This window comes from Zootoca vivipara, chromosome 13, assembly GCF_963506605.1.
Source record: "Zootoca vivipara chromosome 13, rZooViv1.1, whole genome shotgun sequence".
NCBI classification, from domain to species: domain Eukaryota; kingdom Metazoa; phylum Chordata; class Lepidosauria; order Squamata; family Lacertidae; genus Zootoca; species Zootoca vivipara.
The window spans coordinates 40,018,628-40,040,703 of record NC_083288.1 but is presented as its reverse complement, the minus strand read 5'-3'; the positions used below and the strand labels follow the sequence as shown (position 1 = coordinate 40,040,703).

General features: G+C 46.1%; 1 protein-coding gene across 1 annotated transcript in view; it reads right to left on the bottom strand.

Annotated features, from left to right (window-relative positions):
- Positions 1 to 22,076, bottom strand: part of STX1B (syntaxin 1B) — a 56,543-nt gene that overhangs the window by 5,900 nt on the left and 28,567 nt on the right. Inside the window, exons 2-9 of the mRNA XM_035135447.2 lie at positions 14,609 to 14,683; positions 8,831 to 8,930; positions 8,050 to 8,124; positions 6,993 to 7,066; positions 6,563 to 6,671; positions 3,845 to 3,918; positions 2,853 to 2,990; positions 1,753 to 1,863 (exon numbers count right to left, since the gene is read on the bottom strand). Of these exons, the coding sequence (XP_034991338.1) occupies positions 1,753 to 1,863; positions 2,853 to 2,990; positions 3,845 to 3,918; positions 6,563 to 6,671; positions 6,993 to 7,066; positions 8,050 to 8,124; positions 8,831 to 8,930; positions 14,609 to 14,683 (756 nt within the window). The remainder of the gene's footprint in view (positions 1 to 1,752; positions 1,864 to 2,852; positions 2,991 to 3,844; positions 3,919 to 6,562; positions 6,672 to 6,992; positions 7,067 to 8,049; positions 8,125 to 8,830; positions 8,931 to 14,608; positions 14,684 to 22,076) is intronic.

Here is a 22,076-nt window from a genome sequence, read left to right as displayed (position 1 = left end):
ACAACCTTAATCCCAGTTCTCTCCCTATGATAATTGTTAACTGTTTTAATTCTCCAGTATCTGTGTGCATAAAATTTTGAGAGTTGCATATAAAAATGCCTGAAAGGAAGGTCCATCAAGTTGCAGGAGGCAAGGAAGAGGACTTTCCTATTTCTGGTCACTCTTCTATGAAACTCTTCACCTGTTTATACATGACCAGCCCTTTCTATTCAGGTTTCTACATAAGCTTTCTTCTTCTTGTAAGAAAACTTACTCATTCCAACATGCGTTTCCTTGATGATTTCAGGTTGATGCTGTGGAAATGTATTTTTAAATCTTTCGGCCAAGAGCTATAATAAGCTCTTAACGGCTGTCAGTTTGTGGTGTTTAAAATAGTTGCTCGATTTTATAAACAGTTATGTTATGTACTGTCAGATGCTTTGCAAGAGAGGCAGCCTAACAATATTATAAAGAATAAAGAAGGAACAGAGGGGAAAGAAACCCATTTGGTTCCATTACCACAGGGGTGGGGAAGCTATAGAAATTTAATTTTTAAAAAACAAATAAATAAATTTCAGGCTGAGGGCCACATTTCCCCATGGGCAGGCTTCTGGGGGCCACCTGCCAGCAGTGGGAGGGGTCAGAGGCAGAAGTGGGAGGAGCAAGACCTACGACTCTTACCTGTCTACAATCGCCTATGTGCCACAAGCCAGAGTTTTCTACACAACATGCACACACAACTCACTTCATCCAGGGAAGCAAGAAACATTTGTTGCAGTTCAATGACACATTCCAGGCTGGCAGAAGCAGTCAGGGAGAGAGTGATGCATGGTCAGCACAAGTGGCCTTGCGAGACTCCTGAGGGCCAGGGCAGATAAGCCTGGAGGGGAATTCTCCACCCCTCAGTTACCATCATTTCCATTTAAAAGGGCTTCGGTTAGTACGGCTGTGAAACTCCTCCTCCTGAAGCGTAGGAGTCAGAGGACACGGTACCAAAAGAGAAGGAGAACAAGGTCTGGTTCCAAGTAAGGCAGTTTAACTTAGGGTCAAAATGATAGTCATACCTTGGAAGTCGAACGGAATCCGCCCCGGAAGTCCGCTCAACTTCCAAAACCAAATCGCGGCTTCTGATTGGCTGCAGGAAGCTCCTGCAGCCAATCAGAAGCTGCGGAAGCCCCATCGGATGTTTCAGTTCCAAAAGAACGTTCGAAAACTGGAACAGTCACTTCCAGGTTTGCGGCGTTTGGGAGCCAAAACGTCCGAGTTCCAAGGCGTTCGGGCTCCAAGGTACGACTGTATGTGGCAAATATGCGACAGAAGCCACTGTGCCCACCGACACATTACCAACGCCCAGTCTCAGTCTTTTAAGTCAGAAATGCTGCCCAGTTGCATGACCCAAAGAAGGCTGGATCCTGCCCTTGCGGTAGCTGTTAGCTGCCTGCCACACAAACCCTGATTGGTCCAAACACTTTGCAGAAGGCCTGATCAAGAGACAGGAAGCTGAGAGAGAAATCCGGCTTCTCCACCTCTGCCCACATCCTTTCTCTTGCACCTGTTGCTGCTTCTCCTCCATCCTTTATTTTTCGCTCCCAAACCAACGTTTAGAATCTGGGACCCATAGATAATTCCCTAACTGTGGAGATTTTCTCTTAGATCTCCCCTTCTCCTGAGCTTGGCTTGACTCCTCGGGTTTCTGATCTCAGCCATGCCTTCTCCAACACATTTTACTCTGCCTTTCTTACCATACCCTGTGTCCCAACCGCTCCTACTTACCCTCCGAGCCTTGCTCTGGTATTTTACAGCTTTCTTGGTGTCAGAGACGGCTCGTTCCACGTAATCAACGGAGTGCTCGACATTGTATTCAATGCGGTCAATCATCTCCCCCTGAAATGGCAGAAAGCGGCAGCTTGTGAAGCTAAGGCGAGTTAATTCGGTCAACGGCTATGGCTGATCATCCTGACCCTTTCCTCTAAGGTTAACAACCCTGCAAGGCCCAGGACAACGAGCCAGAAACAATTCAATGAGTTTTTATGGCTCCATGGATTTTGAACCCAAGTCTTTCCCAGTTCAAGCCCAACCCTCTGTTCTCATTGATTTGGTTTGTACATATTTCATGTGAAGTACTCCACACACAAAATAACTCCCAGCCAAGGTTTAAGTTGAGCAAAGGGATACAAACGTGAAATCCTAGTTCTTGGTTGGGGACAGGGGGAGGTTGGCTGTCAGAGCTCAGCTTGGAAAATGTGCTTCTGAACATGTACAAAGTTTTCTTTCTCAGCAAAGAGGAGCTTCAGGGTCCACCACTCACCTGAGAATACAGGGCAATGTAAAAGAGGGTGTGTGTGAGAAGTTTCCAGGTAACTGAGCCCTGAGACTTCTCATTTTAGAATTTTAGAATTACAGATACTGAAGCTACTATACTGAATCACGGTGATCCCTCTGCACTGGCTTCTGGTGTGTGTGTGTGTGATGAAGTATGTAGTCCCCAATGAAACTATTTTATTTATTTACTTATAAGCAGGACCTAGAAGTGCTGTGTGGAGTGCTCCTGTTCAAGATTCCAGATTTTTATTTTTGCCTTTTTTATTATCACTGCCAGCCATTTTGCTTCCGACGGTGGGAGCACCCATGGAAGAGCCTCAGGTGGAGACCCCAGAAGTGCAGGTGGGTCAATGCAGGAGAATGCCCCGGGGTCCTAAGCCCTGCAGGGTGTTAAAGGTAAGGAACAGGGAGCCACTGGAATTGGTTTCCAAGCGGGGTATGATATGATCCCATCTCCTGGTCCCTCTCCGTTGTCTAGCAGCTGTGTTGTGAACTGACTGACTTACACGGCGTCTTCAAAGAGCAGCTCCACATTGACCCTGCGGCCGTACCTGGCTCTCCACCAACATAGCCATGTCCACAAACATGTCATGAAGCTCCCGGATGCTGGTTTCCAGTTTGATAATCTCGTTGTGCCGGGTTTCGATCTCGTTCAGGGCCTGCTTCGTCATCTGTGAGTCCATTTTGATCTGAAGGAAACAACATGAGTCAAGACGAAAGACAGACAGACAGACAGACAGACAGACAGACAGAATTCTGCACTAAGGAAAACTCCTGCACTCCAATGCCCCCCACAACCCTATGGGGAAGCCTCCACCCCACATTTTGAGTAAACAATGTAAATTGACAAGCAGTGATACAGATTGAAAGACAGAACCACATAGACTTGTTAAATGTGGCTGTTGTCCAAGAATCACAGCTTCTGTTGTTGTTGTTGTTGTTGTTAAAAGTTGTATACCACCCTATACATGTAGGTCTCAGGGCGGTTCACAACATAAAGTTACAATATAAAAGTACAAAATACATGATAGAAATAATTAAAACAATTAACAGTACTAATGTATACAAACTAATAAAAAGTACACTCCAACAAAAGCCCCCAAACAATACCCCAATCCGCAATACAAATTAACATATAACATTTGAAAACAATTTAAAAGAACCCCACCCCCAAATAAAACAGCACCCACCCAAGTTAGAGCCCCATCCCTATTAGAACAATGGACCAAAGTGGTTAAGAGGAGGAACCCGGAGAGCCTGCTTCTTATATGTTAAGAAATGTTGGCCAACTTCTATTCCCTATGACTATGAAGGGAAGCAGGGAAGAACAGGGCATTGTAATATCAGTGGTTGGGGTTTCAGCATCCTGCCTGACATTCTGCCCCTCCTTGAACCTGCTTGCTTCATTCCCAGCCCGATCCATAAATCCCAAGGACCCCCAGTGCAGTTTCCTAGCAGAGCATCACAACCCTGTCGTTTCCTAAGCTTGGAACCACAAGACAGCCATGTCTGACATGCTTGCGAGTGCCTCTGGGATACATACATCATCGGTGAAGATTGCCAACTTTCCGCTCTCCAGCATGTCTTCTAGTTCCTCATTAGTTGTTGTCCTGCCAGCTGCAAAAAGGGAAGACCAGAGCCATGATGAATCGCCACATTTTATAATACAGTCCCCACCCCTTATTGCTTCAACAAAGCATTCACACCCTGGCCTCTTGTTGGTTTCTTGAGGAAACTGGCATCTTGTTGGTTTTGATCTCCTCGTTTCCAGTTCATGTAAAAGTGAGCAGGCTCCCTTCCGCCAGTGAGGCTTGCAACTACCGGCAAGAGGGTGGGAGGAGAATATGCTTTTAGGACAGCCCAGTGGCGTAGCATGGGTTGCTGGCAGCTGGGGTCGCGTGGAAGGGAGGGAAACGCACTGAATACGGATGTGCATTCAACTGCCTAATTGCGTCCGTGTCACTCAGGAGATCGCGGTCTCAGAGATAAGAAAAGAAGAGTTGCTCTGTTGTCTGGAGAGGTCACTTCCTGGTTTGCATGGAGAAGCCATTTTCAACGGAGCCCAGCAATGGAAGGAGGCAGCTGCATCAGACCCTCCACATATCTTTATTTCCCAGGGACAGTTCCCAGATTTACAGAAGCCGCCCCAGTTTCTGATTTGACCCCAGAATGTCCCTATTTTCATCGGAGAAATGTTGAAGGGTATGGACTTATGAGACCCCCGAGCCAAGGAGATAAGTAGTTATGCAACCTTTAGAAGACATCTGAAAGCAGCCCTTTATAGGGAAGTTTTTAGGGCAACCCAGCTAGATGGGGATAATGAAATTATTATTATTATTATTATTATTATTATTATTATTATTATGGAATAGGATGAAAGCACCTAATTAGAATAGAATTGTATTTTGAGATAATTATAAGAGATTTATAAGATTGATAAGTTAGTAAGTGATATAATATGTTTAATTATTAAGAAGATTGGAATCAAGATATAGAAGTACTAAGGAAGTAATATAATGAAATGTAGTGGGGAGGGATTGGAAGAAGTCGACAAAGATGGAATTTTTTGATAGAAGAATGTTTTGATATTTTTTATTGTAGTGTTTGTAATTTGTTTTTGTGTATATCTTGTGTGTTTTTTTGTGTGTTGTATGTTTTATTTTGTAAAATCAATAAATATATTTTTTTTAAAAAAAGAAAGAAAGCACCTAGCTATAAACAGCAGCTCTGCCTTTTAAAAACTCACAGTGGCTACTCGCCTCTATGAGGCAAAGGCAGCTGCTACAAAAAAACAGCCGTAACGAAGTATGACTGAGGATGGGTTGATGTGTGGGTTGTAAAGGTGCCAGCATTCACACCCGCTCGAGGTTGTCGTGCGAGCCCAGCCCCCTGATCTCAGATAATAAGAGGCCAGTGGCCATCACAAGGCAGTGAAGAAAAACTACTCTGCACATGCTCAGTGTGCACTCTTGTATTCATCATGGAGACCAAAGCTATCAGTGGCTACTATAGGTTCTGCCTCCACTGTTGGAGGCAAGATACCTCAGAATGCTAGTTGTCAGGAATCGCAAGTGGGGAGAGTTGTGCTCAGGCCCTACCATAGGGTAGAGTTGCCATATTTCGAAAAGTGACTATCCGGACAGAAAAGTTGAGCTTTTTCTTTTTTGCAAAATCGCAAAGAAATTGGACATGAGTTGCCATACGTCCAGAATTTTCTGGTCATTTTGCCGAGATCCCAAAGGACCAGAGGAAAGTGTTTGTGTACGCTACAACGGCCGCTCGGCTGCTACTAGCCCAGAGATGGAACGAAGAGATAACCCCAGCCAGAGAAGAATGGCAAATCAAGTTGATGGAATATGCTGAAATGGCAAAACTATGCTGAAATGGCAAAACTAACCGGGAAGCTCAATAAAAAAATTCCTTCAGTAGCACCTTAAAGACCAACTAAGTTTTTATTTTGGTATGAGCTTTCGTGTGCATGCAGACGAAAGCTCATACCAAAATAAAAACTTAGTTGGTCTTTAAGGTGCTACTGAAGGAATTTTTTAAATTTTGTTTCGACTCAGACCAACACGGCTACCTACCTGTAACGGGAAGCTCAGGAATCAATAAATTTTAAAAAGAATGGGAAATGTTTATAATGTGTATACAAAATCATTGTAAACAGGTCAAAACATTAGCAGGATTTTAAACACACTTGTAATGTAACAGAACGTATAGATAATTTAGGAAGATGAAAAATGGGAGAAGTATTGATATGCAGTTGAAAATAGAATCAATAGGACCTATGGAAGGGATGGGGTGGGGAGTCAGGAGACTCAGGGTAATCTTGATAATTAGATTGGGAATTGTTTTAGTTGTATGTTTATATTTTGGGAAATCAAATAAAAATTTGTTTCAGAGAGAGGGCTGGGCCTTTGGTCTTATCCTCAGGACTTTTCTTATGTCCTTATCGCTAATGTCGTATATTTCAGCTCTTTGCTCACTAATTACTGGATGAATGCAATCGTAGGATCATAGCACTGCAAAGTTGGAAGGGACACCAAGGGTCATTCTGACCACCCCCAGACAATGCAGGAATCACAGCTAAATAATCCCTGGCAGAAAGCTACCCGATATCTGTTTAAAAGCCTGCAATGAAGGAGAGTCCTCCACCTTCCTAGATCATCGGAGAGTTCAATATTTCGGGGGAAATGTACATAACAGGCCAGACCTAAGGATGGAAGGCAGGAAATATATAAAAGAGAGATCATTAACGTACTTATCTCCAGCTGCCTCTGGATACGATCCTTGCATCGGTCTCGATATTTGGACTGGGTTGTGTTGTATTCCGTCATCACCTCCACGAACTTGCGGGAAAGGGTCGAGTGCTAGGCAGCGAAATGGGGAGTCAGAGAGGAAGGCACTAAAGAGAGCGGGCCATACCCCTTATTCCCTCTGCTCCCCCGTTTCAATTTAAGACCCAAACCTATTGATCACAGGCCCGTTGGCCTGATCCTGCAGGTCTCCCCCCGGGGTTTAGATGTGCATGGATTTAAAAACAATTTGGTCAGCTAAAAGTGTGCCCCCCAATTAACCAGGAAGTTTTTTTAACAACAACAACAACAACATGCAATTTATTTTAAATATAAGTACTTTGGGGTTGAGGGAGAAATAAGGTGAAATCCAATATATGGGACAAAGACAAGTACCTGTGTTTTCCGGATCCGCAAGTCAGCCGAGGATCGGTTCTGCACCTCTTCCTGCTCGATTCCCTGCTCAATCGCTGTAGAGATGACAAGGGCAAAGAGATCAGAGCAGCTTTCGCTGTCTAGGTTAGAGCCTGAAGTTTCTGGGTTCTTCTTCTGCTGCCTCTAGTGGTGAGCCGCTAAGTTGCAGGTTCAAAGCTACCTAAGGGCTAGGGCTAGGACTCTAGGTCATTCTCTGGGCTGTGGAAAGTCCCCACAAATCCAGTCAGTTTCAGAATCACAGAATTGTAGAGTTTGAAGGGACCATGAGGGTCATTTAGTCCAACCCCCAGCAATGCAGGAATCTTTTACCCAACGTGGGGCTTGAACCCACAACATTGAGCAAAGTTCCGTGAACCCCAAAGGCGTTACATAAATACTGATGGTGTTATGAAGAATAGAAACAAATCCTGATTCACGTGGCTGCAGCTCCAGTTCTTGCATTTCTTTTTATTTTGTTTATTTATTTTGACCCCTTTTCCGTTTTAACAGTACAAATTCTACCAACGCCCTCCATATCTCCTCAGAATCATTCCTCCTGCATATTCCCCATCCTACCTCAATGGGACTGGTTAATTAATAGATATATCCCACACCTCTTTTTACCATTCTTCCATTTTATATTCTGCTTGCTCCTTCCACTTCTTGGCTATAATATTTTGTGCAGTTGTCAATAAGTTTGTGAGCAAGTCCTTCATAGCCTGCGAACCTTCTACTGCAGCATCGTATATGGATTATAGTGCTACCTCTGGACTTTCGGTCATATATATATATATATATATATATATATATATATATATATATAGTGGTACCTCGACTTACAAAGACGATCCCTTCCGCTGCTGTCTTCGTAAGTCGAGGTTTTTGGATGTCGAAGCGCTGCTACGGCGCATGCACATGGCAAAAGAACTTCCGGGGGTTGTCGACTTCAGAAGTCGAAACCTTCGAAAGTTGAAGCGTTCGGATGTCGAGGTATGACTGTATATATATTAACTTTATGTTGGGGAGACCCAGCTCTTACCTTTCAACTTGGAGCGCACCTTGTTGGCAGTCTTCTTGATGTCAGCTGTGAGATCCTCCAGTTCCTGCTTGGTCTCTACAAGGAAAATGCAAAAAAAAGGGTGTGTGTGTTTTGACAGCAGACCCGGGAGATAATAATAATAATAATAATAATAATAATAATAATAATAATAATAATTTATTTATACCCCGCCCATCTGGCTGGGTTTCCCCAGCCACTCTGGGTGGCTTCCAACCGAATACTAAAAACAATACAGCATCAAACATTAAAAGCTTCCCTAAAGAGGGCTGCCTTGAGATGCCTTCTAAAGGTCTGGTAATTGTTGTTCTCTTTGACCTCTGGTGGGAGGGCATTCCACAGGGTGGGTGCCACTACTGAGAAGGCCCTCTGCCTGGTTCCCTGCAACTTGGCTTCTCGCAACGAGGGAACCACCAGAAGGCCCTCAGCACTGGACCTCACTGTCCAGGCAGAACGATGGGGGTGGAGACGCTCCTTCAGGTATACTGGACCGAGGCCATTGAGGGCTTTAAAGGTCAGCACCAACACTTTGAATTGTGCTCGGAAACGTACTGGGAGCCAATGTAGACCTTTCATCTACATTGAAATGAGATGATTGAAATGTGTCTGTTCCCCAACATGCATTGTTTGCCTTCATCCTTGCACAGGATCTAGAGAGAGAGCCCTGCGCACCCATCTCGGGCACATTCACGCATGACACGGGGCGTGTGCAAGCGCCATGGGACACCGTCACTAGATGTGAGCCTGTGGGTGTTCCACTCACTCTCATCTGGGTTGGGGGCAGCCAAGATGGCACTGTGCTGCTTCTTCACCAGTTCCACATCTTCCGAGAGTTTCTCAATGCAGCCGCGGATCTCCTCCACCTGGGGAAAGATAGAGAAGCAAGACGTGAGCATGGGACCTCCCTCCTGTTGCAGTTCCTTGAATGCCCACCACTAATTGATATGGTGACCCAGGGCTGCCACGGTCAGTACGGGTCCTCTGTGCTGCGTTTACCCAACCGTGGAGCCACAGAACTCTTAAGGTTGGAGGAGATTCCATGAAGGAGCCACAGAGGCGGGAAAAGGAGAGAGCGATACACAGGCCTCGTTTCCAAATTCCGCCTGAATGTTGCCATGTGCAGAGCGAGAGCATCAGGCAGGAGGGGGAAATACCTCTGTCACCAAATATCTATGGTGCACTACCAAGGTCCTTGCATTAATTTACAACGCCCTGATCAACTTAGGTCCAGGGTACCCTGGGGATTGCTTGAACCCTTATATCTCAGCTCAACCTCTGAGATCATCTGCAGTAGTGTTGATGGTTGTTCCCTGAGTTCCCTGAGCTCATTTCACAACAAGGAACTGAGATTTCGGTGCCATAGGGCCAGGATTGTGGAATAATCTGCCTATGGAAATACAGTGGGCGCCTTCTGCTTAATTTTTTGAAACAATTAATGATACAGCTGTCCATAATACTTAGCTGATTTAAACTTTTTAAATGCTCTTTATTGCATTGTTTTATGTACAATTATGTACAATTTAAATGAGCAACAGTATATAAATATTTTTTTATAAATGAATAAAAACAAATGTTTCTTTGCACTGGTAGTTTTGCTACAGTTCACTGAGACTATGATCTCTTTGGCAGATGGTAATACAATAACATGCAATATAAGAAATAAACAAAGCAGCCAATTAAAAAAGCAATAGGAATATTTAATGCAGACATGTCACAGAGCAGCTGAATGAAGCTTGGGGACTTCTGGTGGTCCATGAACTCTGACTTAAATGGTCCCTAAATACCTTTTTGTCAGTCTGATAGAGTAGTTTTCCTCAGTTAAATGACTGTAAGGCTTCAGCATGGCCACCAGGGAGCACTGTGCTGCAGAAAGGAGTTGAAATTACGGGGCCTGGAGGCAAAGTAACAGAAGACGCTCTCCAAGGTCCTGAAATCTGCAGCCGACTCGCCCACGACAGACAATAGCTTTGCTGGTGCCCCTCAATCAAGCATCACAATTCCTGAGCCAACCCTGACTTCCCTCATGCAGCCGCCCCATACAGTATCACAGTTTCAGGTTCGATGGGACAGCTGCATATTCCTGCCTTGCAGCAGGTTGGGCGAGATGATCCTCAGGGTCCCTTCCAAGTCTACAGTTCTATGCTTCTATGTTGGAATAGAGCGCAGCTTTCGAACTCAGGTCTGCCTCAGTCGTGTATAAAGAGGGGTGTGAACTAAGAGGATTTGTAGGACATATGGAGTTCATGGGTGTAAGAATCCCCACCCATAATAGTTTAACTCCCGCAAAGTTTTCCCCTGTGTGGTCTTTTCCTCCCCTTCAGACCCACTTACAGAGCTAGAGCACAGCTGAGGGGAAATGACCTCATAAAAGAGGTTTCAAGGAGGCAGCCACCAATTCAGCAGCTCTCTTTGGGGGAAGCTGCCAGTCTAAGCATGAGTGGAGCAGGCCCAGGTCTTAAACAGATGGGTCTTCCACTATCATATGTAGCCTGAGTCCAAATGTCCACAAATTGATCCAGTGTGGCGTAGTGGTTAGAGGCTCAGACTAGGACCTGGGAGGCCAGGGTTCAAATCCCCACTCTGCCATGCAGCTCACTGGGTGACCTTGGGCCAGTCATTGCCTGTCAGCCTAATCAACCTCTCAGGGTTGTTGTGGGGATTAAATGAGATGGGGGGGGGAGAAGAAACAAGTACACAGCCTCGAGCTGACTGGAGAGAAAAGGGGGGCCACAAAAGCAATAAATAAGATTGGATCATTAAATTACGGATCTCACTGGTAACTAACTCCCTGATGAGTGCTGAGGCTGATAAGAATCCAGGCACCCACCGAAAAGACTGCAAGAATGTTTACAAACTTGGGTCAAAGCTACGCAACAACATTTGCTAATTTTGCATGAAATGATGCAATCTGTACGCTTATTTGAGAGAGGGAGGGTGAGTGGGCTGTAGGTGAATTCAAAGGAAAGAGAGGCAAAGCTCTCTGAGGCATGGATCTCCTGCAAGCAGCCACAGCAGCACGCTGCGGAATTGCTTCAGAGAAATGGCAAGATTTCTCCGGGGTGTAGTGCGATGATCTCAGCCACGAGTTGCGACTTGTGAACAAGACCCAACAAGCGAACGTGGATTTCACAGTTGTGGGTGGCAGCCATCCCGGTGGCATCTCTCTGCCCCCCCCCTCCAATCTTTCCACCTCTGACGCCTGCACATCACAGAGGCTGCATAGAATCATTAAGAAGATGCTCTTGCATACTAAAAGCCATGCTGCTTGAATATTAATGCCCTCCGCTCTCGTGCAGATCCCAGGCACGTGTTTAAGCAGGAGTTAATTCAGGGCATGGCGGCTCGTAGGCTCCGTCTCCTATGCAAAAGCAGGCTGCAGAGAAGTGGGAATGAGAGCTGGGAGGAAGGGGAAGGAGAGGACCCGGAACAAGGGTGGCCACCTTCTCTAATCCTGGCAGCCATTTGGTTTCCGCACAGCGGTCTGGGAGCTGGAAGTATATATTGCTGCACAAAACCAACCTCTTTATGGGTTCTCAGACTCTATAATGAAGCAAGAGCTCTCCAGCATGAAAGGACCTCATCGTTCAGAGGCAAATAGGCTCAGGCATGGCTGAGGAATGACGTACCAGACCCAAAACAAGAGGAAACATTAAACTGTAGAATCTCTCCCTCCCTCACACAGACACCCCTTTTGGAAACTATTTCTTTCCCTTATGCTTTGAAACCTAGAGTTGTATCCAATGCTACTCAAGAGTAGACCCATTGAAATGAATAAACACAACTAACTGAGGTTCGTTAATTTCAGTAAGTCTACTCTGAGTGGGTGGCGCTGTGGTCTAAACCACAGAGCCTAGGGCTTGCCGATCAGAAGGTCAGCAGTTCGAATCCCCGCGACGGGGTGAGCTCCCGTTGCTCGGTCCCTGCTCCTGCCAACCTAGTACAGTGGTGCCTCGCTTAATGAATGCCCTGCTTAACGAAATTTCCGCTTAACGAAAGGATTTTCCGAGCGGAGCGTGCCTCGCTAGACGAATGCGTTTTACGAAAAATTCATCTAGCGAATCGCGGTTTCCCATAGGAATGCATTGAAATTCAATTAATGCATTCCTATGGGCAAAAAAAAATTCAAAAAAAATTCAATGGATTCCTATGGGATTCGCTAGACGAATTTTTCGCTATAAGAAAAGACCCGTGGAATGAATTAATTTCGTCTAGCGAGGCACCACTGTAGTTCGAAAGCATGCAGTGCAAGTAGATAAATAGATTCCGCTCTGACAAGAATGTAAACGGCGTTTCCGTGTGCTGCTCTGGTTCGTCAGAAGCGGCTTAGTCATGCTGGCCACATGAACTGGAAGCTGTCTGCGGACAAATGGCGGCTCCCTTGCCTATAGAGTGAGATGAGCGAGCAATCCCAGAGTCGTCCGCGACTGGACCTAATGGTCAGGGGTACCTTTACCTTTACCTTTTACTCTGAGCATAGGAACTAAGTCCTAGGGGCCAAGGTCCCTTTGGCCCTCCCAATAAAATATCTGAGGGGACCAAGGCCCCCCAAAATTGATGGGCATTGCCATTCAAATGGTGTGCATGTGACACATCATGTGATCAATTATGCAGGACAGGGCTTACCTCCCCCCCATATTTTATTCAAAGTTGGCATCCCTAAATCTGAGGAAATTTAAGTTGGAGATAACCCCTAGATGGCCACCAGCTGGTCTCCTTAAATATGTGTCTGCCCTGATCATTAAAAAATGTGTTTTGAGTGAAGGGGTTTAGTTTTCAGAGGGGGTGTAAGCTTCCCTGCTCACCGCTGACTCCCTTGTAGTCTGTTTCTTTGGCCAAGGGCGAAATGCCTCAGGCAAGGGGCTGTGGGTAAGAAGAAGAAGAAGGCAAGGGGGGCGAGGTTCAGCCCCTCTCCCCTCATTCCTCCTCTTTTGCTTTTGTGTGAGAGAGAGATTGGGTGAGGCCTAGGTTTAAAGAGGTGGGCCTGCTGCTATCGTGCCCTTTTCATGTTTGCTGATTTCCACACAAATGAGACAACAGTATTTACCAGTACAATTGTACCTTGGTTGATGAACGACTTGCGAGTCAAATGTTTTGGCTCCAAAAGGCTGCTAACCTGAAAGTGAGTGTTCCGGTTTGCAAATGTTCTTTTGGAACCCGAACATCTGGCGCAGCTTCCATAGCTTTCAATTGGCTGCAGGAGCTTCCTCCAGCCAATTGGAAGCCGCGCCTTGGTTTCCAAACATTTCAGAAATCGAACGGACTTCCAGAACAGATTCTGTTTGGATTTCAAGGTAAGACTGTAGCAGACATCAAGTGTTAAAACAAGTGATGAGTATAGCCTGCAATATGCCAAATCAGCCATCCCAGTGCCATCCAGATGTTCTGTACTACAACTCCCATTAGTCCTAGACATGATGGGAGTTGTAGTTCAGAAAAACTGGAGGGTACCAGGTTTGCAAAGGCTAGCCCATAGAGCCATGGGTTCTTAAGCTATATTTCAGTGCAACCTCCCTTAGGAAAGATTTGAGACCTGTAGATTAAAAAATTGCCAAGAGGGCTGTTAGCATCACTTCAGAGAGCAGATCCAGCTTGTGGGTTTTGCTCTGACATGCTTTTGACAACTCTTTGGAAGCTGAGCCAAATGTGGAACATGGCAGGCTACCTCCTCCTAGAGTTTGTAACTCGGAGCAAATTTGCAGCAGTGCTCCGGAGATTGCAGTGGCTGCCTGTCTATTGCCAGAGCTCAGGGTGTTCCCTTTACTTGCAATCCGGATTCACAGAAGCAGAATTTGATACACACCGCAGATCCTGAGAGCCATGGCTCAGGAGGCTAAGCTTCTACAGAAAGGGGAGAGGGACCCTTTGCCCTCCAGATGCTGTCGGGCTTCATTTCCCATCAGTCCCAGCCAGCACAGCCAAAGGGCAAGGATGATGGGAACTGTAGTCCAGCATCATCTGGATTAGCCACAGGTCCTCTGCCACTGGTCAAGATTGTATGACTGTTGAGATAAGCTTCAAAATATATGGACAAAACCTGGGGAGATGTCAGAAGCCGGAAAAGGGTACAATTACTCAAGAGGTAGGACTTGGTACAATACGTAGTGCAGCCTTCGACTCCCTGGTGTCTTCCAGCTGCTTTGGACTACAACTCCCATCAGCTCCATGCCCTTATGGGAGTTGTGGTCCAAAAAAGCAGGAAGGCACCAGGTTGGCGAACGCTGTTGTAATTCAAGCAGAACACAAGATAAATGAGAGCATAACAACAGACCCTACAAGAGCTCTGCTGGACCACACCAAGGTCCATGCCAGGGATGGGGGACCTGCAGCCTCTCAGATGTTAGACCAGGCACCCCCAAACTCTGCTCTCTAGCTGTTTTGGGACTACAGTTCCCATCATCCTGACCACTGGTCATGTTAACTAGGGATGATGGGAGTTGTAGCCCCCAAACAGCTGGAGGGCTGAGTTTGGGGATGCAACTCTCAGCAACCCCGACCACTGACCATGCTGCTGTGACACCTTCAAGGCTGTCCTTCCTCTTACCTGCTCGAAGAACTCGTCCATGAAATGGTCTCGGTCCACGTGCACCACCTCTTCCTCATCGTCGCTGTCTTTGGCCTGCCCAAGAGACAACATTTCCACAGGTTAGGACACCCTCCTGGCTCTGTCCTCAAAGATACCCTGATGCTCTCCTCTTCTGTATGTTTCAAAGCACCCATATCATGTAGCCAATAGCCATTTCTTCACTACACAGTGAAAAGTGGGAGGGGGAACTATTTGGGGCAAAGAAGCAAGCTTTTAACCTTTCCCAATTGCCCCATCTCCCCTATTTAAGCAGATGCACACAGACACTCAGCAGATTCCCCCCAACCAGTATTTCAGGCCCTTGTTTCTGTTGCAAATATCTACATTCCTTTCTAGGCCTCATTCTTTCCCATCCTCTTTCCCAGGCATCCCCAAACTTCGGCCCTCCAGATGTTTTGGACTACAATTCCCATCATCCCTCACCACTGGTCCTATTAGCTAGGGTTCATGGGAGTTGTAGGCCAAAACATCTGGAGGGCCGCAGTTTGGAGATGCCTGCTCTTTCCCATTGCCTCTTGCATTCACTTCTTGATTCTTTATCTATTTTTCGGTGGAGCAGAGCAGCAGTTTCGCCCTAGCCCATACGGCATCATCAAAAGTAAAGATGCTTGGGGTGAATCCCCTCTTCCTAGCCCAATTAAGAGATGCGCCCAACCGTCAGAAAGGAAGAGTTAGATAGCGCTGGTTTCTGAAAGGAGGCATTGCTATGCCTCTCCTAACATGACTCTTGTAACATGACATCTCCATCCTCAGCAGAAAACAAGCCAAGAAAACATGATTGAAAAGGCAAGTGTGAGACTTCACACTTCAGCAAAGGTTTGCTAGGGAGAAAGGGAATGACCAGGGGAGCCAGGAAAATGCCGTTAATCCAACGAGAAGGAAGAGATGGAGGAGTGTTTGTGATTGCTACATGCTTTGGGTTCATTCCATCTCCCTTTTAAATCTGAGGCTCAGCCCTGGAATAAGCGAAGCAGTAACGAAGACTTGACTGTAGCCGACCACATGCAGAGGTGTCTGCTTTGCCATGGGTTAACCACAACCAGCCCCTATTCATTTATTTTAAAAATATTGTTAACCATCCTTCGTCAACTGATTCCTGTGGAATATACAAAAGTGTGGATAAGGCCCCTAGACATCTGGGATTAAAAACAGGGTGATGGGGGAACATAGAACATGCTCTGACTAGGCAAACTTGAAATGCCACAACTCACATTTAAAAAATTAAGAACTGTCTAAAACCCCGAGAGAGAGAAGTAACAGATTAATCTTCTCAAACTGGCAACGAAATCCAGGAATCATGCCTTCCTGCTCACCCATTTCCGGCTCCTAGAGCTGAGGAGAAAACTTGAGGGCCTGTTTTCTAGAAATGCATCCCGTTTCCTTTTGGATCTAAAAGGAAAAGTTCCCCACACTTCCATCCCACAAGGCCTCATTTCCATTCCAGAGCAGAAGAGTCGAGTTCGAGAACCCAAAGGAAATACCACAAACAGTTGCCTCACGCAGGGGGAAAAATTATTCGTGGACTAGACAGGCCCAGCCTCCAAGCTTCCTTTTAATTGTGTGGTCGTGATGACTTGTGTTCATGATGGCATGGGGCGGTTATTCACAATCTCACTTTCACGACTGTTTGCAGGCGCAACAGTTTGAGGGCATGCATATTGCTTTGTTTCTGGTCTCATAACTTCCTCCTGAAATCCCGCAACGTTTTATTATACCACCCGGTTCCGGGAAGTGTGTGTTTGTTATGTCCTGCTTTTGCCCCTCCAAATCATGGCAATGTGACAGCGCCCAGCAGAGACCACAGGACCACTAATGAAGCGAACTGGTGTTTGGACAGTCCTGTAGAAATCCACCACCAATGAACAACTCATGGACCAATGACATGTGGCAGGATACATTTGCAAACACACACACACACACACACACACCAGTCTGGAGGGGCTTTGGATGATCGGAGGGCATCTCAGGGTTGAATGTTTCCACATGAGAAAAACAAAAACAAACCCTCACATAGAAAACTTCCTTATCAACGAAAGCTACTGGTAGGCAATAACCTTTCTAAACACCTGGCTTTCTAGGAGCAGAGCATTTCATTTTTTTGGTTTAGGAAAAAAAGACAATCATGGGTGCCCCACTTAAAGTCCAGAAGTGGTTATCTCCTATGTGAACGGCAGCTTAGCACTAAGAGTTAAATTGTGATCTGTCTGTCTGTCTGCCCCACCCTTACCTCCCATTTCATATCCCATCGTTCGTTGCAGCAGTTGTCAAGGCCAAAAAGGCCCTGTCTTCTCTTCCGAGATGCCACATTTCTTCTTATATAAGTGCAACCCCCCAAAACTTGATTTAACCTGAGGCGACAAGTCAGAGGGAGATGGGCTCAGCCACTTGGAAAGCAGCCCCCCCTCCCCCCCGGGTGCCTGCCACTTGCGTTGCTCCACACGGCAGGAGAAAGCTGGCGATCAGGGCGGCGGGGAAGGAATAGCGATGGAGATGGCTCTCCGGCCTGGCACCACGGGGAAAGGAATTGGAGAGAGGGATTTGGAGGGAGAAGCTGTGTTTTGGACCAGTGCCTGGCTCCGTCTCCTGGAGGGCAGTTTGTGACGAAGCTCTCTCATCGCATTCTCCTTTTGTCCAAGGTCACAGCTAACCGAGCTGGAACAGTGACATAATAGCACATGCACACAAACAGCCGCTCGCACTTCCAGTGTGCTGGGAATGCGTGTGCACGGGGTGGCTTGGGGTCAGCGCCACATCTCCTCGGCAGACTATCAGATTCCTTTTCTCCTTCCAGGAAAACAACCATCCCCAAAATAACCAGCCTGGTCACAGAGGACAAAATAAAATATATAAATAAGAATAAAAATCCTCCCCTCCCCTCTCCTTTCTTTCTGCAGCAGAAGGTTCTGTGATAGTTTTAAAGGGTCGGTTTGGCTCACCAACCTCAAACCAAACATGGTCCCTTCTCATGTTCCTTTCTTGACCCCCCCCCCAAACATCTGAGCAAGTGGGGGCGGGAAGGAATACACACAAACAGAGAGAGGTGGAGTTGTGGCGGTCTGCTTGTCTGCAGGCCACAGGGAGAATATTTTCCCCTTCCCACTTCTAAACCCATTTAAAGAGTAGCAGCCGCCCGCCCCATCCTCTCAACTAGGAATGACAGCAAAGAGTGACAGCGAAGCAGAGGATACATGGGCAGTACTGGCAACATTGCCCACTGATTATTAACGTTTTCTTCCATGGTCATGAGGACTAGCAGCTTTTTAAGAAGAAGAAGGAGAAGAAGTCAGAATCACAGCAGGTCCACTGGGGAAATACTACAGGGGAGGTTAGGAGACCACAGTGGGTAAGCATGTTACCTAAACACTGCTAAAGTTTAATTTTAGTTCACATTTATTTATTTTTCTGCAACTGTAGATCCCCAAGGCGGCTGGAGAGGGCCTTCTCAGTGGCTGCTCCCAGACTTTGAAACTCCTTCCCTAGAGAAGTTAGACTTTTAATGAAAGGGCTAGTGCCGTGCTGTTTTTATTGTGATTATCTGTATGTTTTAAATAGGTCATATAGAGTGAGTGTGTGTGTTGATTTTATTAATGTTTAAATGATTTTTAATTATTCCCCCTCTATCTGTTGAGCTGTTTTTATTTTATCTGTAAGATGCCTTGAGCCCCTGTAAAGGAAAAAGACAGGGAATATAATACAATACAATACAATACAATACAATACAATACAATACAATACAATACTATACTATACTATACTATACTATACTATACTATACTATACTATACTATACTATACTATACTATACTATACTATACTATACTATACTATACTATACTATACAATACTGCACTGCACTACACTACACTACACTACACTACACTACACTACACTACACTACACTACACTACACTAATAAACATAGGGTTTCATAATAATAATGCACAGGGTTTGAAACCATCCCCTATCCAGGCATGACTAGACCTATTTAGTTTCAGCAAGGTTGCTGTATCGTGTGCCTTTACCTTATAGTCCACGTACAACCAATCACCTCTCCTTTTGTCCTCTTTTATTTGAATATGAGGATTCTATAGTGAGCCTATTGGCTCCTCCAGCCATCTTCCTGTTGGACCATGTGGCTGGATGCTGGGCGCATGACTGGCTCCTCTCCAGAGCCATTTGCATTGATGGTCTGTGTTACTCCTGGCTGGCTCAGGCAATTAACCTACCTTCTTGGCACCCCCATATATTCTCAAACGCAGCTCAGGTTGCTAATTTGCATGACAAAAGGAGATGCAGGCCAAGGTCATCTCCTGGCAAGAATGGGCAAACTATCAGGCCAGGCAAATGGTTCGTCCTGCTGCAACAGTGGCAAGATCTGGATGATTCAGAAGCAGCCACAGGGCACTTCAGAGGCTATCTTGATTCAGAAGGCAGGCTCAAAGTTTGGGAACATTCTGCTCCTGAAGCTATCTCCCTCTGTTTTCTAGGATTCCTAGGCATGTTGATAGGGGGAAAGATACCCAAGTGATGGAAGGAATGGAATCTATTTATTTAGCCATCATAGTTGTAACCCTGTTTAATCCCAAAACTGGGCCTGCGCTGAGGCTGTGTTGTGTCTTAGAATCTCATAATCGTAGACTTGGGAGGGACCCTGAGGGTCATCTAGTCCAACCCCTGCCATGCAGGAATCTCAGCTAAAGCATCCATGGCAGATGGCCATCCAACCTTCGTTCGAAAACCTCCAAGTAAGGAGAGTCCACAACCTCCCGAGGGAGACCGTTCCATAGTCAAACACCTCTTACTGTTAGAAAGTTCTTCCTGAGGTTTAGTAGGAATCTCCTTTCTTGTAACTTGAAGCTATTGGTTCGAGTCCTACCCTCCAGAGTAGGAGGAAGCAAGCTTGTTCCTTCTTCCATGTGACAGCCCTTGAGATATTTGAAGACGACTTGCCCAAAGTGACCCAGTGAGCAAAGGATTCAAACCTAGGTCTCCTCTGAGCGAAGGAGACACTCAGAAGGACTCAGCTTTAGTTGCTGCCTGCAGCTAACAGACATACCGTATATATTTATCTGTTACATACTCAGCAGGGCTTAGCACAGGGCTACCTAAGCATTTTCCCATCCAGGCCCTGAGGAAGCCAAGGCTTGCTCAGGTGTGTGTGTGTGTGTGTGTGTGCACGTGTGTGTTAATGTGCTTTTAGAGTCCATATCCTTTGCTAGGCATGTCTTTGAGGGTCATCGCACATTTAAAGGACGTCAAGGTTATCAAAAGCTTAAAAGGCAGGCAGGAAAATATCACTGTAAACCAGACTATAAAGATAAGCATACACACATCAAAACAGGACCTGGAGATGAAAAGTCAGATCCCCAGCAAGATCAGACCTCCTCACCGGAATGAAGGAATGATTTAGCCTTTTATATTGCTTGTCTGCAGGCTACTGAGATTTGATTGGCAGTCCTCCACCCTCCACCAGGTCCCTCGCAAGCCTGCGTTCACAGCAGATTGGGCGACTGCTTCCCCTCACTTAAAAGCTCAGGATTCTCATAGGCTTGCCATTCCGGCATGATTGGCTGCTTCCGATACCTTTGCTTGCATGCCTGAAAAGCTCACACCACCAGCCTCCTTCAAGTGTGATTGGCTCTTTGGCCATCAGGCTCGCTCTATCCAGAGTGACTAAGCTGCTTTCTAGCCAATGAGATTGCAGTAGCAGAGGGCAGAGACCAGATTGGCTGCAAAGCTGGCCAGAATGGGTTTCATCAACACACACACACACACACATATATTCTTAGGGGTAAGATTGTGTCTGTGTCCGACTTACCCTCTGAGATTTGAACAATGACACTACAGGTAAAAAAAGGTCAACAGGTGAAGCTTTCCTTCTTCATCACCTGCACTTATTGGGAAAGTCTGTTCAAAAGCTGTGTCAGGAAGGGAATGGTGGCAACACTAAAGTTGTCCCACCCCATATCCACAACTTTTTTTAATGTAAGACAAGATTTACCCTGTTTCTCATATTTTAAGACATACCCATAAAATAAGCCATAGCAGGATTTTTAAGCATTCAAGGAATATAAGCCATACCCCGAAAATAAGACATAGTGATAGGCACAGCAGCAATGCCGGCCGCGGCAGGAGGAGGAGGAAAAAAATAAGACATCCCTTGAAAATAAGCCATAGTGTGTTTTTTTGAGGAAAAAATAAATATAAGACATGTCTTATAATATGAGAAACACGGTATATGCTGGTAGGGGGTGTCTCATCTGCTCAGGATGTGGATGAAAAATAAGAACGTAACCTTCAGAGGCTCTGTGTCTGCATAACTATCATTCCAGAGAGTAATAAGGATGCAGGCTTCTGTCCCTGTTCAGCCTCAGTGGGGGTTGCTGGATTCCAAACCAAACCAAACCAAACCAAACAGGGCTTTCCCTAGAAACCAGAGGTTATAATCAGGGAAACCAGGACTCTTGGTGTGATCGCAGATTCTCAGAAAGCAGAGGGAAGGGTTAAGAGGGGGAAGATGAGCTGTGAGCCGGTGATCTACCCTCCCCATCTCTTTTATTTAAGCGCGGTCTAGTTTGTTAAGAGGCAGAATGGCTAGGAGCCAGGCCACCAGGTTTTAGAGCCTCAGCTGGAAGGACTGGAGCCCAAAACAATCAACAGGGGGGGGCAGAGGGAGAGCTCCCCTGAGTTCCGGCAAACAACCCTCAAATACACAGCGACACCAGCAGACGTGGAATCCGGTGAGATTATTATAATGAACATTATTCTTGAACAGAGAGAGAGAGAGCGCAGACTACTGGCAAGTGCCACATTCAGCGTCCGCGGCTTCCACTCCGCTCCCTTGGCCGAGGAAAACCCGGCGCAACAGCGTCAAAATAATGGGCTAAAAAAAGACACAGCTGCCCAAATACAGAGCCACTTAGTTTAATGGCTTACGCATGCATCCTTCCCAGCCTCTCCCTGTGGGCCTGCCTCGTCCCTCACCCTCTGGCCTTCGCAGGTCTCGCTGCTCCCCTTCCTGCAACTGCAAATGCGAATGCATTCCAGGGATTTGTCGCCCACCAGAAGAAAGGCCTCTTGCTGTCCACACTTGGCCTCTTTTCGCAACCCCCCCCCCCTGTTTGCAGTCAAAAGGAACGTGAGGAGACTGCAATCGCAGCAGGGCTTTGCTTTCCCCCAAACGCCGCACATTTGAGCTTCTAGATAAATAAGTAAATCTCCCCCACCCCCAGCCATTTAGACAGGCAGAAATATCCTCATTAAGGCAGGGCTACAGTGCAGCAAAGGAGGTGGCGTGTTCTCCTGACAGGTTCCCTGACAGCAAGTGCTGCATAACTATTTTTATTTTGGTGTTTTTTTTAAAATAAAAAAGAAGAGAGACAGAGGAAGAAAGAGCAAAAGATGCAAAGTGATGAGAACAACAGTG